This window comes from Pristis pectinata, chromosome 1 (assembly GCF_009764475.1).
Source record: "Pristis pectinata isolate sPriPec2 chromosome 1, sPriPec2.1.pri, whole genome shotgun sequence".
Lineage (NCBI taxonomy): Eukaryota > Metazoa > Chordata > Chondrichthyes > Rhinopristiformes > Pristidae > Pristis > Pristis pectinata.
In genome coordinates this window covers 55,176,563-55,193,471 of record NC_067405.1, presented here as the reverse complement: position 1 = coordinate 55,193,471, position 16,909 = coordinate 55,176,563, and the positions used below count along the sequence as shown (strand labels likewise).

The window sequence follows — 16,909 nt, the reverse complement described above, 5'->3', positions numbered from 1 at the left end:
CAAATATTTCTTTGTTTATTGCCTGTGCCACTGTAATGTTATTATTCGGTGGCCTATAGACAACTCCCACCAGTGATTTTTTTTTTCCCTTTACTATTCCTAATCTCTACCCAGATAGACTCAACATTCTGCTCCTTAGATCTTATATTGTCTCTATTGCCCTGATCTCATTCTTAATTAAGAGGGCCACCCCATCTCCCTTGCCTTCCTGCCTTTCCTTCCGTATTACCTGATGCCCTTGGATATTTAATTCCCACTCATCTCCACCCTGCAACCACATTTCTGTAATGGCTACTAAATCATACCCCTTTGTACTGATTTGTGCCACAAGTTCACTGATCTTGTTTCTAATATTACAGGCATTCAGATAAAGTGCCCTTACACTCATTGTCTTTTTAGAATCTGTGTCCTTTGCATTTGACTTTACTGTACTCCACTCTCACTTTTCTCTTTTCTAACTTTTGCTCTGGTCTCTGCTTTGCTTCTCTGTCTTTCTGCATGGATTCCCATCCCCCTGCCATATTAGTTTAAATCCTCCCCAACAGCACTAGCAAGCAATCCCCCTAGGACATTGATCCCAGTCCCGCCCAGGTGTAGATTGTCCGGTTTGAACTGGTTCCACCTCCCCCAGAACCGGTTCCAATGCCCCTCCCTCCTGCACCACTGCTCAAGCCACATATTCATCCTAACCATGCTGCTCTTCCTACTCTGACTAGCATGTGGCACAGGTCGTAATCCTGAGATTATTACCTTTGAGGTCCTACTTTTTAATATGTCTCCTAACTCCCTAAATTCAGTTTGTAGGACCTCATCCCACATTTTTCCTATATTGTTGGTACTTACATGCACCATGACAACTGGCTGTTCACCTTCCCCTTCCAGAGTGCCCTGCAGCCGCTCTGAGACATCCCTGACCCTTGCACCTGGGAGGCAACGCACCAACCAGGAGTCCCATTTGTGGCCACAGGAGCTCCCGTCTATTCCCCTTACCATGGAATCCCCTGCCACTATAGCTCTGCCACTTCTTCCTGCTCTCTTGTGCAGCAGAGCCAATCATGGTGCCATGATCCTGGTTACTGCTGCCTTCCCTTGATGAGCCATCTCTCCCAATGGTATCCAAAGCAGTATATCTGTTTTGGAGAGAGATGACCACAGGGGACTCCTGCACTACCTTCCTGCTACTGTTCTGCCTGTTGGTCACCCATTCCCTATATTTCCCTAGGCCTTTAAACTGTGGTGTGACTAACTCACTGAACGTGCCATCCACAACATTCTCAGCATCACAGATGCTCCAAAGGGAATCCATGCACAGCTCCAATACCATCATGCAGTCTGTCAGGAGCTGCAGCTGGACACACTTCCCGCACATGTAGTCTTGCGCAGGAGGAGCATGACACAGGTCTGAGCTCACCTGCCGTAACTAAAAAACTTTGAGGGAAAATAAAGAGACAGAAGAAGTAAATAAGAACCTTCTCTCACCTTACTTTAGTGTTGCTTGCCTTCCTCACTGAAGCCTGGTATTCACTCTCAAAATGGCTGCTCCACTTGACCCTAACTTTTTATTAGCTGATGATAATTAGCCAATCAACTATTAACTAACAATTAGTTGACTTACCTCCTAAATTCGTGCAAGTGAAACTCATAAGCAAGCAAAGAGACTCACTTCATTTCAAATCTCCTGCTCTTGCTCCAAGTCGCCAACTCCCTAGCCTTTGCCTCTTCTCGCCGAAGCCTCATCTCGCCACTCAAACACTGGCACACTCACACAGTGGCCTCTCTGCTTGACCCTTACTTCTTTTTATTGGCTGCTGTTAACTAGCCAATGAGCCAATCAACTATTAACAATGTGCAAATGTGCCTCTTTTAGACTCCTGCAAGGTGAAACACACAAACACGCAGACTCACCTCTTCTCAAATCTGCTGCTCCAAGTCCTGACTCCTACAAGGTGAAACTCAAAGAGAGAAAGGGACAGGACAGTTGGGGAGGGGAGGGGGAGCAGGTTACCTGAAATTGGAGAATTCAATATTCATGCCGTCAGGTTGTAGACTACCCAGATGGAATAGGAGGTGCTGTTCCTCTAGTTTGTGTCTGGTCTCACCCTAGCAGTGGAGGAGACTGAGGACAGACATGTCAATGTGGGAATAGAGAGGGGAATTAAAATGGTTTGCATCAGTGAGCTCCAAATGGCCATGGCTGACAAAGCGCAGGTGCTCAGCAAAGTGGTTGCCTGGTCCCCCATCCCCTTATTACCCAGTTTCTTTCCCCTGTCCCCACCTACCCCATCTGCCCGTCATGCATACAATCCCATTGGCTCCCCTCCCCCTACTGCTCCCACCTGCCCACCCCACCTCCTTTATTTGGTGCCATGCTCCACCTTCCTTTCCTTCCAGATTCCATCATTGGCAGCCCTTTGTTGCCTCCATCTATCACCTCTCAGCCTCTGTCACTATCTTCACCTTTTCCTCGCCCACCTGACTCCATCTACCTCTCCCTCCTCCTCACCTGGATCCACTTATTGCTTGTCAGCTCTTACCCTACCCCTTCCCCTCACCTCTTTATACTGACATATCTCCCTTCTATTCTTTCAGTCCAGAAAAAGGGTCTCGACCTGAAACATTGACAGTCCATTTCTACAGATGCTGCCTGTCCCGCTGACTTCCTCCAGCAGTTTTTTGTTATTAGGAGACGTTTGCTCAGCCATATTAGGCCATTTCAACATTAGAGAATAAGACCATACAACCTAAGACACACGCTAAAATGAGTTGACTTACTCTGAAAATACAACCTCCTTTCAGGTCACCAATATTCTGCATTACTACTCGTAGGAAAATTTAGAATATAGAACACAGAACAATACAGCACAGTACAGGCCCTTCAGCCCACGATGTTGTGCTGACCTTTTAGCCTACTCTAAGATCAATCTAACCATTCCCTCCCACATACCCCTCCACTTTTCTATCATCCATATGCCTATCCAAGAGTCTCTTAAATGTCCCTAATGTATCTGCCTCTACCAGCACAGCTGGCAGCACCTTCCATGCACCAACCACATGCTGTGTAAAAAAAAACTTACCTCTGATATCCCCTCTGTACTTTCCTCCAATCAGCTTAAAATTATGCCCCCTCGTGTTAGCCATTTCCACCCTGGGAAAAAGTCTCTGGCTGACCACTCAATCTATGCCTCTTATCATCCTGTACACCTCTATCAGGTCACCTCTCATCCTCCTTCGCTCCAAAGGGAAAAGCCCTAGCTTGCTCAACCTATCCTCATAAGACATCCTCTCCAATCCAGCTAGCATCCTGGTAAATATCCTGTGCTCTTTCTAAAGCTTCCACATCCTTCCTATAGTGAGGTGACCAGAACTCAACACAATATTCTAAGTGTAGTCTAACCGGGGTTTTATAGAGCTGCAACATTACCTCACGGCTCTTGAACTCAATCACCCAAATAATGAAGGCCAACACACCATACACCTTCTTAACAACCCTATCAATTTGCGAGGCAACTTTGAGGGATCCATGGACTTGGACCCCAAGCTCCCTCTGTTCCTCCACACTAAGAATTCTGCCATTAACCCTGTATTCTTCCATCAAATTCGGCCTTCCAAAGTGAATCACTTCACACTTTTCCAGGTTGAATTCCATCTGCCACTTCTCAGCCCAGCTTTGCATCCAATCAATGTTCCGTTGTAACCCTCGACAACCTTCTACACTCTCCACAACACCACCAACCTTTGTGTCGTCTGCAAACTTACTAACCCACCCTTCCACTTCCTCATCCAAGTCATTTATAAAAATCACAAAGAGCAGGGGTCCCAGAACAAACCCCTGTGGAATACCACTGGTCACCGACCTCCAGGCAGAATATGCTCCATCTACAACCACCCTCTGCCTTCTATGGGCAAGCCAATTCCGAATCCACACAGCCAAGTTTCCCTGGATCCCATGCCTCCCGACCTTCAAACCATTTGTTTTTACTGGGTGAATGAAGGACTAGAAGATAAATTATGTTGTGCTCATTTACATACACCCAAGAGTTCTGTGTGGTTTGGAGGAAGAAAGGGTGTGTTGAAATCCATAGCTTGCCTTATTGGTTCAGGCTACTCTGCAGATGTCCATGCTGGGTGCCTGATGCTGATATCAGGCAGCCTTCATATGCAAAACAGCAGTCTGACGTCTGTTTCAAAACTTTATTGCACATGGCTGCAATATGCTGTATCACCAATCGCCTAGCAACCAAACCAATGATTCTAAAAGGATAACAATGAAGCCTAATGCCGGAAAAGATGTTTGAACTTTGGGGCCTGGGGAAGGAGGAGTGATCCTACTGACTCCACATTAAATCCTCGCACTGTTGTGTTCCTCTGACAGTTGTTCGGAGCACCTGCTGAAAGTGCATGGGACTCAGCTGGAATTAGAGACTTGCATTCAAGAAAAGGCTGGAGAAGCTGAGACTGTTCTCAGTGCAGCGAAAGTCAAGGGTGATGCAATGGCGTGTTTTAATTAACGTGCAGTGCAGGCAGAGAGGAACAATTCACAGCAGGACTGAAAACCAGAGGACACAGCTTTAACAAGACCGGAAAAAGAACCAATTTTGTTTTTAAAGTAACAATTGTTAAGCAAAGAGTGGTGGAAGAAGATTCCATTGGGACTCTCAAAAGGAAATTTAATCTGGACTAGAACAAAATAAACAATGCAAAACTACAGGGATTGGGAGGGGAGTAGTCGAGCTGTATTGCTTTTTCAGAATTCCACACAGGCACAAAGGGCTAACTGGCCTCCTCCTGATTCAGTGGGATACCGCTTGCAGAAAACCTTTAGATGCTGCTCATACCTGCAGAATGGTCAGCTGGGTAAGTTACCAGTAGTCTCCTGATAGCGCAGGTACCTGTAAACACTGACAGTTTAGCCCTTATACTTGTGATTATTTATGTATATTTATTGACAAGCACAATGAAAACACAACGACTTCCTTTATTATAGCACCCACGAAACTGGACACACTCAGACTGTACACAATGTCATTAAATTGACTGTTCCTGAAATATAACAAGAACATAAAAATGCTGCAGGGCCAGACCAAATAGATGTGCAGGAGAGGAGTGAGGGAAAAGAAATTTGCACAAAAAATGTATTTAAAAAGGAAATAATCTTAGACTTTAGATTGTGAAATAACATTATTATGTAACCTTTTCTAAATTAACTTCTTTCTTCAGATACATTGTGGGATTTGTGAGTAAGGAGAAGGAACGTACTTTACTGAAAGATAAACCATCTGGCACATTTTTATTGCGGTTCAGTGAAAGCAGCAGGGATGGTGCCATTACCTTTACCTGGGTGGATCGATCTGAAAACGGTGAGGTGGTAATAGATTCTCCATTCTGGTCAGCCAATATCTTTTATAGTCTCCTTTTCTGTGAGTCAACCTGGCTTTCCCCTTTTCCACAAAGGTAATTGCCCACCATCCTGGAATTTTTAGCAACATGAATTAAGCAGTAAACTTGTGCAAATTGATGTGGGAGGTGGGAAATTGCAAGCAGGTATTTAGACCTCCCTAATAATCACCTGCAGGCCGTACCTGGGCTATGAACACCTGATTGATAGACACCCGCACATACGAATGAGCTCCCCCACTATTGTCAAATTCAGAAGTCTGACATTCATACATATGTTCGTTCCAACAAATGGCAGAACTAGTTTCCTCTCTCTCTCCACTTTTAATAATTAGAGTCATAGAGTTATACAGCACGGAAACAGGCCTTACAGCCCAACTGGTCTGTGCCAACCAAGATGTCCCATCCAAGCTAGTCCCATTTTGCCAGTGTTTGGCTCATAACCTTCTAAACCTTTCCAATCCATGTACCTGTCCAACTGTCTTTTGAAAGTTGTTATTGTACCTGCCTCAACCACTTCCTCGGGCAGTTCATTCCACATAGATACTGCTCTTTGTGTAAAAAAAAGAAGTTGCCCCTCAAGTTCTTATTAAATCTTTTGCCTCTGACCTTAAACCTATGCCCTCTAGTTCTTGATTCCCCAACCCTGGGAAAAAGATTTGAGTGCATTCACCCCTTCATGATCTTATACACCTCTGTAAGATCATCTCTCAGCCTCCTATGCTCTAAGGAATAAAGTCCTAGCCTGTTCAACCTTTCCCTATAACTCAGTCCCGCAAGTCCTGGCAACATCCTTGTAAATCTCTTCTGCACTCTTTCCAGTTTAGTAATATCTTTCCTATAGCAGGGTGACCAAAACTGAACACAATACTCACAAATGTGACCTCACCAACGTCCTGCACCATGACCTCCCAACCTTTCTACTCAATGCCCTGACTTATGGCCAGCGCTCCAAAAGCTTTCTTCACCACCCTGTCTACCTGTGATTCCACCTTCAGTAAACCATGTACTTGTATTCCAAGGTCCCTGTGTTCTACAATACTCCCCAGGGCACTGCTGTTCACTGTGAAAGTCCTACCTGAATTTGACTTTCCAAAATGCAACACCTCGCACTTAACTGAATTGTTCTTTCAAATTGGTCTTATGTGCTTTTGATGCTATTAATTTCAATACTGTGGAGGTATGATTACCATATTGAGTGATTTTTGTGCATTTTCTGATTTATGGACAAAATTGATTTATGGGCATCGATAAAAATGGAACCCATTCCTTACCCCTGAACAGCCTATACAAAAAATATATAATGTGAAGTCATGGAAACGTGCAAACATTCACTTGTCCACATGCTGCTCTAAAGCCAGTAAAATATAAATTTGTGTGCATATCCTCCAGTAAACCCCATTGTTCATCAAACCATTAATGACATTTAGTGAAAGAGCTTTACATATAAGGTTATTTCAAAATGCGGTTACAATCATTATTGTGTTTCCATAAAAATAAATTCCTCTTTTTGTTGTACATGACAAACAGTGAATATTAAAGTAATGATTGAAAAGTAATGGGCTGGATTGTAATGTTACCTAACCAGAGTGTTGGACTTACTTACTCAGAACTGAGGGGCTAGATACATTTTGCATCTGACCCCTCAGCATTACAACAACAATGGCAGTAATTAATGTTTTTAATAGCTTAAATTGTTTCTAAAATGCCCTTAAGCCCTTGGCATGAGCCGTCAGTTTGGGGGCGGGGCCTCAGTTGACACTGCCTGAGGCCTGTTCACTACCAGTGGTTAGCTTCCACTCAATGAACAGCCATGGCAGTGAGGCATTTGACGCATGGAGGGCCTTGAGGCTACTAAAGTTCAGGGTGACTGTGAGGCATGGGCTGGATCAAAAACAATCTAGCCCAATATGTTAAATTGAGATTGTATCTGGATTCAGCAGTGGTCGACGATGTATGTTTGATGTGATATAATAATGATTGCAATTCAGAAGTGATTTATTGGCTGCAAAGCACTTAGGTGGTCCCACTGTCATGAATGGTGATAAATTTTGGATCACTGGAGCATGATCAAACTTGGGTGGAAATACATGCTGAAAACACTTGAATTACCTGTATTTTTTGGTGATAGAAGCTATAATTCTTCTGTTAAACATGGTATTGATAATAACATTTCTAGAAGTTTACAAGAATTGGGGAGTATGCTATTCAGCTGTCAGAGCCTGTTTCACGATTCAGATGAAAGATAATGGATGATCTGTTACCAAATCATTAACCTAACAGCGATAAATTTAGTTAAGATACTTATGTAAATTAATAAGAATGTCAATATTAATAAAAATAAGGATACAAAACAAACTATTTAGCTTCACCTCAGGTATTCAGGGATGATCAAAGCCAGAATTGCAAGAATGCATACATCTTGGAGATTTAAAAGACTAGACAGGACTATACCTTTGATGGTGAAAGGGAGGGGAAGAGGGCGAGGTGGGGTTTGCCAACGAGGATACAAACTTTAAAACTGAGGTGCTGTTTGAGAACAGAATTCAGTGGAGGTCAGCAAACACGGGGTGAAAGTTAAATGCGACCTGGTGCAAAAGTTGGCATCTGGATGTGTTTCAGGATTATTATGTGGAGAGTGGATCAAGAGAGTCCAGTCAGAAACACATTAGATTAATCAAGTCTATAGGTGACCAATGCACTGATGAGGGTTTCAACAGATGAGGCAGAGGTAATGTCAGGTAATATCAAGGTAGAATGGACAGATAATGCTAAAGCAGTTCTGTGGTCTGAAGCCCATCCCTGTGACACCAAAAGTGTTGAAAAATTTGTTTCCTGAAAAATATCCAACATATATATATATATTTTAAATGGTAATTAGACCAAGATTACTATTCAGATAGCATACTCAAATGTATCTGAAACATGGAGCTGACAGCCTTTGTTACTGGAACAAATGCAGAGTCAGAGAATGGTCAACACTCAACGTGTCACATCTGTACCGGCTCTATGTAAAAGCGATCGAGTAATCCCCTCCCCAGGCATCTCTCCACAGCCCTACAAATTCTTTTCTTTGATACTTATCCATCTCCCTTTTTAAACGTGACAATTGAACCTGCTTCCATTACCGCCCCTGAAGGTGCATTCCAAACCCTAACCACTCTGACCACTCATTACGTAAAAATGTTATTCTTAATGTTCTTTTGCTAATCATCTCCTTTGCCTGAGGTCTTCACCCCCCCCCCCCCATGAATGGAAACACTTTCTTTCTATCTACTCTGTCTATTCCCTTTCACGAATATAAATATCTCTCTCAGATTCTCCTCACAGTCTCCACATTCCAAAGAAAACAAAGTCAGTTTCTCTAATCTATCCATTTAACTAAAGCCCCTCATCCATGGGATTATATTGGTGAATGACTTCTGCAGCCTTTCGAAAGCCTATATATCTTTCCCGAAGTGTGGCACACAAAACTCGACACAGTACTCCAACATTGGCAAAGCAAGTGTTTCAGAAAGATTCATCAGGATTTCCTTGCTTTTGCACTTGTGCCTCTACTTATAACACTCAGCATGTTTATCAGGATTTTGTTCTTTTTTAACCAATTTTTTTCCAATTTTGATGACAAACCCAATAAGTGGCATCTTATCAAACACCTTTTGGGCCTCATTGTATTAGTACAGGTCACAGACTGATAAGACAGAGTGGGAGTGAGCTGGGGAATTAAATTCATAGTTAATCATTATTGAATTATTTATTATTTTTAAAATTGTGTTTAATAATTATTAAACACAATTTTAAACAAGCTTGAGGTACAACACCTTATCTTCTGTCTGGGCATGTTGTAGCCTTCTGAAGTCAATATTAAACTCAACAACTTCAGGTAATTTGATTTCTATGTCTGTATCACTTGTTCGTCTGTGATGTTAGCTCAGCTTGTTTGGTTTATTTCCCCTATTTGTTCTTTTTCTTTTTCACTGAAAGTGGGGGACATGCCCCGCCTGACCTGTCATCCTGCTCTGCATTGGTTCCTTTGTCAATGTTTTCCTGTCTATATTCTCACTTTCCAACTGCTCCCATTCACTCATTGACCAGATAATCTTGCTTACAGCTTATCTGCATGATCACTCTGGTTTTACTCTTAGAGACATCCCCCTCTGTCCCCACCTCACCCACTGCCCCCACTGTCCCTGCAGCTTAACAGGCTTTTATTTCCTTCCCAGTTCTGACGAAGGGTCTTTGACCTGAAATGTTAACTCTTTTTCTGTTCCCACATTTGTGGCCTGACCTGATGAGTATTTCCAGCATTTTCTGTTTTTATTTTAGGTTTCCAGCATCTACAGTTTTTAAGATTTTCAAATGAATCTGCTAGTTTCCTAATAGTTTGATTTAAAAGGATTGCTTCCTTTGTTTTATTATAGATTGAACAGGAATTAGTAGTTATTTAAAGCTACTAAGGCAACTTAAGCTCAGCATGAAAAGTTTTTTATGTACTTTAAAATTAGGATAACTAATCTATAACCACACAAGAAGTGGCTAAGTACAGGTATTATAGTACTGTAGTGATGGGCTACACACTGAGCTAGGAATAATGACACGTAGTGGGTGGGTTGAACTCGAGACTGGTTTATTTGAATCTTGCCACACTGGCTTTTAAGCAGTTAAGTTCCTGCGCTCAATGCGCAGCGATGACGTCAGAGGTGCGCCAACTGAACTTCTTCCCGCGCGCGGGCTTTCTCCCCTCGCTGTTGAAGAAGAAGGCCCAGCGCCATTTTGTGGCTGGCCTGTCTACCGACACGTGCACCGACTTCGGAGCCGGTTTGCTTGCGTCGAAGGTGGGTCGCTACATGACCCCCCCCACCCCCAGAACAAGCGATAAACCCCCAAAGTCCACAGCCTGGATCAGTCGCTGTTTGGGCGGTCTGCCTCTGCGCCGCGGAGCCTGAACCTCGACCAGCTGCGCCAAGTCCACATGGGCTGGTTTGAGCCGGTCCACCGTGATAACCTCCTCTTTCCCCCCATGTCTAGAACGTACGTGGAGCCGTTGTTCCTGAGCACCTTGAACGGCCCCTTGTACAGCCGCTGTAGTGGTGTCCAGTGTGCGCCCCTCCATACAAATACAAACTTAGAGTCCTACAGGTCTTTGGGTATGCAGGTTGGGATCTGTCCGTGCCGTGAAGTCGGTACAGGGGCCAGGTTGCCGAGCCTCTTGCGTAGTCTGTCCAGGACTGCCGCGGGTTCTTCCTCTTGCCCCCTTGGAGCTGGTAGGACCTCTCCTGGGACGACCAGGGGTGCACCATACACCAGCTCGGCCGATGAGGTGTGCAGGTCCTCTTTGGGTGCTGTGCAGATTCCAAGCAGGACCCGGGGAGCTTGTCCACCCAGTTAGGCCCTTTCAGGTGGCCCATGAGAGCCGATTTCAAGTGACAGTGGAAACATTCCACTAGTCCATTCGATTGTGGGTGGTAGGCAGTAGTGTGGTGTAACTATGCTCCCAACAGGCTGGCCGCGGCCGACCACAGGCGGGAGGTGAACTGGGCGCCTCTGTCAGAGGTAATGTGGGCCGGTACCCCGAAGCGTGCTACCCAGGTTGTGATCAGCGCTCGGGCGCAGGAATCAGCGGAGGTGTCAGTGAGCGGGGCCACCTCTGGTCATCTCGTGAACCAGTCTACCATAGTTAGGAGGTACCGCACTCCTCTCGACACTGGCAGGGGCCCCACGATATCCACATGAATGTGGTCGAACCTCCGGTGGGTGGGTTCGAACTGCTGCATGGGGCTTTGATGTGCCGCTGCACCTTGGCTGCTTGACACTGCATGCACATTTTGGCCCATTCACTGACCTATCTGTGAAGGCCGTGCCACACGAACCTGCTGGAGACCATCCGGACAGTTGTCCTGATGGATGGGTGCGCCAAACCATGTATGGAGTTGAAAACTCGCTGCCACCAGGCTGCTGGGATGATGGGGCAAGGTTGGCCGGTAGCCACGTCACACAGGAGGGTCCTCCCACCTGGGCCTACTAGGAAGTCCTGCAGCTGCAAACCCAAGACTGCGGTCCTGTAGCTGGGCGACTCGTCGTCTGCCTGCTGTGCCTCCGCTAGCACTACATAGTCCACCCCCTGGGACAGGGCCTGGATAGCTGGTCTGGAGACTGCGTCCACCACGACATTGTCCTTTCCTGAGACATGCTGGATGTCCGTCGTGTACTCGGAGATGTAGGACAGATGTCGCTGCTGGCGGGCCGACCAGGGATCAGACACCTTCGTGAACGTGAAGGTCAACGGTTTGTGGTCCGTGAATGTGGTGAACGGCCTGCCCTCTAAGAAATACCTGCAATGTCGGATGGCCAGATATAGTGCTAACAGCTCCCGGTCGAGAACACTGTACTTGAGTTCGGGTTGCCGCAGGTGCCACGGCCTCTTTTTCCCAAGTAATGTCCTTGCCTTTACCCAACATCAGGGTGAACAAAGGGCGCATGACACGGGCTGCTGAGGGGAGGAAATGGCAGTAGAAGTTGACCGTACCCACGAACTCCTGCAAGCCTTTGACTGTGTTGGGCCCGGGCAAAGTGGCGGATTGCGTCTACCTTGGCGGGCAGGGGCGTTGCCCCATCTTTGGTAATCCTGTGGCCCAGGAAGTCGATGGTGTCAAGTCCAAACTGGCATTTGGCCGGGTTGATTGTGAGGCCAAAATCACCCAGGCGGGAGTAGAGCTGGCGGAGGTGAGACAGATACTCCTGACGATTTTTGCTGGCTATGAGGATGTCGTCCAAATAGATGAACAGGAAGTCCAGGTCGCGTCCTACCGCATCCATTAGCCACTGGAACGTCTATGCGGCATTCTTCAGGCCGAACGGCATTCGGAGGAACTCGAACAGGCCGAATGGGGTAATGAGTGCTGTCTTGGGGATGTCTTCAGGGTGTAACGGGACTTGATGGTATCCCTGGACGAGATCCACCTTGGAAAAGACGCTCGCCCCGTGCAGGTTTGCTGCAAAGTCGTGTATGTGCGGCACGGGGTAGCGGTCTGGGGTTGTAGCCTCGTTCAGTCGACGATAGTCGCCGCATGGTCTCCAGCCCCCGGCTGCTTTGGGCACCATATGTAGGGGGGAAGCCCATGGGCTGTCTGACCTCCATACGATCGCCAATTCCTCCATCCTCTTGAACTCCTCCTTCTCCAGGCGGAGCTTGTCCAGGGGAAGCGGTCGTGCGCGGGCATGGAGGGGTGGTCCCTTGGTTGGAATGTGATGCTGCACTCCGTGTCTGGCTATGGCTGCCATAAACTGCGGTGCCAGAACTGATGGGAAGTCTGCCAGGATTCTGGTGAATTCGTTGTCCGACGGCGTGATGCAGTCCAGGTGTGGGGCCGGCAACTTGGCTTCGCCCAAAGAGAACGTCTGGAAACTCTTGGCATGGACCAGCCTTCTCCCGTGCAAGTCGACCAGTAGGCTGTGAGCTCGCAAGAAATCCACCCCCAGGAGTGGTTGGGCCACGGCGGCCAGTGTGAAGTCCCACGTGAACCGGTTGGCGCTGAACTGCAGCTGCACTGTGCGGGTGCCGTAGGTGCGTATCGTGCTGCCATTTGCGGCCCTCAGGGTGGGTCCCGGCTCCCTGTTGCGGGTGTCGTACCCCGTCGGGGATAAGACGCTGATTTCCACTCCGGTGTCGACCAGGAAGCGGCGTCCCAGCTGTTTGTCCCAGACGTACAAGAGGCTGTCCTGGTGGCCAGCCGCCGTAGCCATTAGCGGCGGCTGGCCTTGGCATTTCCCGAGAACTCACAGGGCGGGCGACACCGGCGGGCTTCTGCGCCCCACTGCTGGTGATAGAAACACCACTGTACAGTGTCCTCCTCACTCCTGCCTCTGAATTGAGTGCGCTCCATTGCTGGGCTTGGTCTGTCCTGGCATTGGGCACGTGGCTTGGTAATCTGGCCGACGGACGCCCCGCTTTCCTTCTTGGCCTTCCACAGCATGTCTGCCCGGCCCGCTACCTTCCGGGGGTCACTGAAATCTGCATCGGCCAGTAGCGGATATATGTCCTCAGGCAGTTGCTCTAGGAACGCCTGCTCGAACATGAGGCAGGGCTTGTGTCCGTCAGCCAGGGCCAGCATCTCGTTCATTAATGGTGACGGCGGCTGGTCCCCCAAACCATCCAGGTGCGGCAAGCGGGCACCGCACTCCTGTTATGAGAGGCCGAAGGTCCATATGAGCAGCGCTTTGAATGCTGTATACTTGCCTTCCTCCGGGGGTGACTGTATGAAATCCTCAACCTGGGCGGCTGTCTCCTGGTCAAGGGAGCTCACCACGTAATGTAACACGTGGGATCAGAAGATATCTGCCGAATCTGGAACTGGGCCTCTGCTTGGTCGCAGCGTCCAGAAGGGTGGCAGTTTCAGTGAAACTGCATGAACAGATGAAGAGTCGATCATCTTCGGTCCAAATCCCGTCTGGACCATCGGGGTCACCAACGTAGCGATGGGCTACGCACTGAGCTAGGAATAACGACACGTAGTCGATGGGTTGAACTCAAGACTGGTTTATTCGAGTCTTGCCGCGCTGGCTTTTAAGCAGTTAAGTTCCTGCGCTCGATGTGCAGCGATGACGTCAGAGGTGCGCCAACTGAACCTCTTCCCGCGCGCGGGCTTTCTCCCCTCGCTGTTGAAGACGAAGGCCCAGCGCCATTGTGTGGCTGGCCTGTCTGCCGACGTGCGCACCGACTTCGGAACCGGTTCACTTGCATCGAAGGTGGATCGCCACAGTACAGTATAATTGTTTAATAAACTAAGTGAATTGTGCCATTTCTCAAAGCAAGTAAATTATTTCATAAGCAATAAAAGGGTTCTAAACCATTTCCTTTGATACTATTAGATTATTTTTTTTTAATGATTTAAACCCTGAAGGATTTCTACTCTTTCCCGATGATCCTTTTAGAACTTTTTGTAGAAATGTACATCAGGTTGGTAAAATGAATGTGATTGATTCTTTATTTCATTTTTAATGACGCATTATGTTAGGAATCTGAGCATCATTTTTATTTATTATTATTTCAGGGGAAATGAAATTTCACTCAGTGGAACCTTATTCCAAGAGCCAGTTGTTAGCAGTTCCTTTGCCTGATATTATCCGTGACTACAAAGTAATGGTGGCTGAGAATATTCCAGAGAACCCACTACAGTACTTATATCCTGATATTCCAAAGGATAAAGCTTTTGGGAAGCATTACAATAATAAGCCAAAAGAAGGTCAGTATCACAACTACTGGCAATATTAGAAAGCAATAATTAGCTAGTGTCCTTAATTAGCTATGTTAGTTTAACAACCAAGTCAGGAAATAACTGACTTAACTTTGCCACTTTTCCCTTTTACAAATCATTGATTAAAGGCTTTCAACACATCAGCTTTGCCTGTTTGGTTATAGTGCACTAATAAAGGTGCTAGATTTTCCATGTATCTAAATTTAACAATATAATCTCATTAAAGATTCTAAAGTTATGATTGGTCTAAGAGAAAATAGAGGTTTATCTTATTCTGTGCCCTATTTTTAGTGCTTTGTTGAAAATTCCTGTATCCTACTACATTGTCTTTACCCCTCTTCAAATAAATATGCCTTTAATTCATGCATTAAAAATTGAAGTTCATTAATTTTGTCACTCTACAAAATTTGCAATTAGCCCTAGTAAAACAATAAACATTTAAACTTTATGAAATACTGGAACTAATGTGTATTTTTTAAACAGTTTCTGAACCTACGGAGACAGAGAAAAAAGGCTACATTTCCTCAAGGTTTATCCCATTCTCTGAATTGTAAGTCCGAGCAGCCAATTGATTTATTCATTTTTAACAAATTAATGTGTTGCGGTAACCATTTAATTTGTTGTATTTTTCAGTCCAAATGCTTCCACGGCTCCGGTTTCTTCATCGGACTTACTTCCAATGTCACCAGGAGTATATGCTGAACTGAAACAGCAGCTGAGTCCAGCAGAAATCGAGACCGCTGTTTGTTTTGAAGCAATGATTTGATTTGAAGCTGATCTGCAGAACTCTATTCACAATATCTCATATGGCCAATTCCATATAACCTACACATTTTTGATAGTATTTAATATCAAGGGAAGTCAAAGATTTTTTCTATAACAGAGTATTGTGGAAAATTAAGCAAGACTATGAATTGAACATATAATAATGCAAATTTCTGCAACTGCGGTTGTAGATATGCATTCCAGATTCATACAGTGCAGTGACCATTTATCAGATCCAAGTTGCAGTGGCAGCTACACTTGCTGTGGTTGTCTTGAGCCCAACACAAGGAGGTCTATGCATAACCATTTGAATACAAGGCCAGAACTCCACACCATCCAAGGCCACTTTTTAGTATTATGAGAGAGCAAAGGGCAATGTTGACCACAAGGTTGCAAAATAATATCTTTATGTAGCAATAATCTTTACAGTAACATTGAATCTTTCATTTAATCAACACATTTGTGATGTGGTCATCAACTGTAACAACAGAATCTCATTAAAGGTTCTAAAATTACGATTGGGCTAGGAGAAAATAGAGGTTTATCTTATTCTGTGCCCTATTTTTATATCAAGGGATAGTGAACTGAGTGTAGAAATAAAATCAGAAATGTTGTTCTGGGCTGCTTCTACCCCATAATTAAAGTTCTAACGGAATCCATTATTTAAAAGGATATTTGAGGCTTGTTTAGTGCTATACTCATACTTGGCATATTTGATTGAAAGCCTTTCTTCTGCATGTTAACATTTGCAGATTGCAGTAGATTTGGATAGTGACCTTGAAAAGGATGGTACAACAGTACTTTCCCCTGTTACATTTCTGATCTGTTTTGTTTATTTAGTATGTTTTTTTAAAAGTTATGTTTTTATTCGCAACAGTATTTTAACTTATTGTACCGCTGAAATGGAACTTTCTTAACTAAATGCATGAATATCTAAGATCATATGAAATGTGCAGGTCACTTTTGTTTATGATTCAAATCCAGAGATTCTGAAATAATGCACATGAACTGGGCAATATGAATGGGATATTACTCATTGACATTATTATTTCATAAGAAATAACATACCCTATTTGATTTTATAGTTTTTAACTAAATAGTAGCTGATTAATATACTTGAAGCTGTATACTTGATTAGTGCTTTTATGGATGATAAATTGACATTCGGTGAGTTTAAAGTCACCACATGTTTTATGTCCCTTTAGAACAGAGATGAGGAATTTCTTTAGCCAGAGGGTGGTGAATCTGTGGAATTCATTGCCACAGACAGCTGTGGAGGCCGAGTCATTGGGTATATTTAAAGCAGAGGTTGATATGTTCTTGATTAGTAAGGGCATCAAGGTACGAGAAGAAGGCAGGAGGAATGGGGTTGAGAGGAAAAAACTAAATTAGCCATGATTGAATGGCGGAGCAGACTTGAGGGCTGAATGGCCTAATTTCTGCTCCTACGTCTTATGTTTTCATTTACTCTAAGTTATGTTTTTAGTATTTTTTAC

General features: G+C 45.1%; 1 protein-coding gene across 1 annotated transcript in view; it reads left to right on the top strand.

The window, feature by feature from the left end:
• Nucleotides 1-16,399, top strand: part of stat4 (signal transducer and activator of transcription 4) — an 85,917-nt gene extending 69,518 nt beyond the window's left edge. The window contains exons 20-23 of the mRNA XM_052027795.1: nt 5,218-5,357; nt 14,445-14,636; nt 15,132-15,198; nt 15,282-16,399. Of these exons, the coding sequence (XP_051883755.1) occupies nt 5,218-5,357; nt 14,445-14,636; nt 15,132-15,198; nt 15,282-15,414 (532 nt within the window). The 3' untranslated portion in view covers nt 15,415-16,399. The remainder of the gene's footprint in view (nt 1-5,217; nt 5,358-14,444; nt 14,637-15,131; nt 15,199-15,281) is intronic.
• Nucleotides 16,400-16,909: the final 510 nt, after the last annotated feature.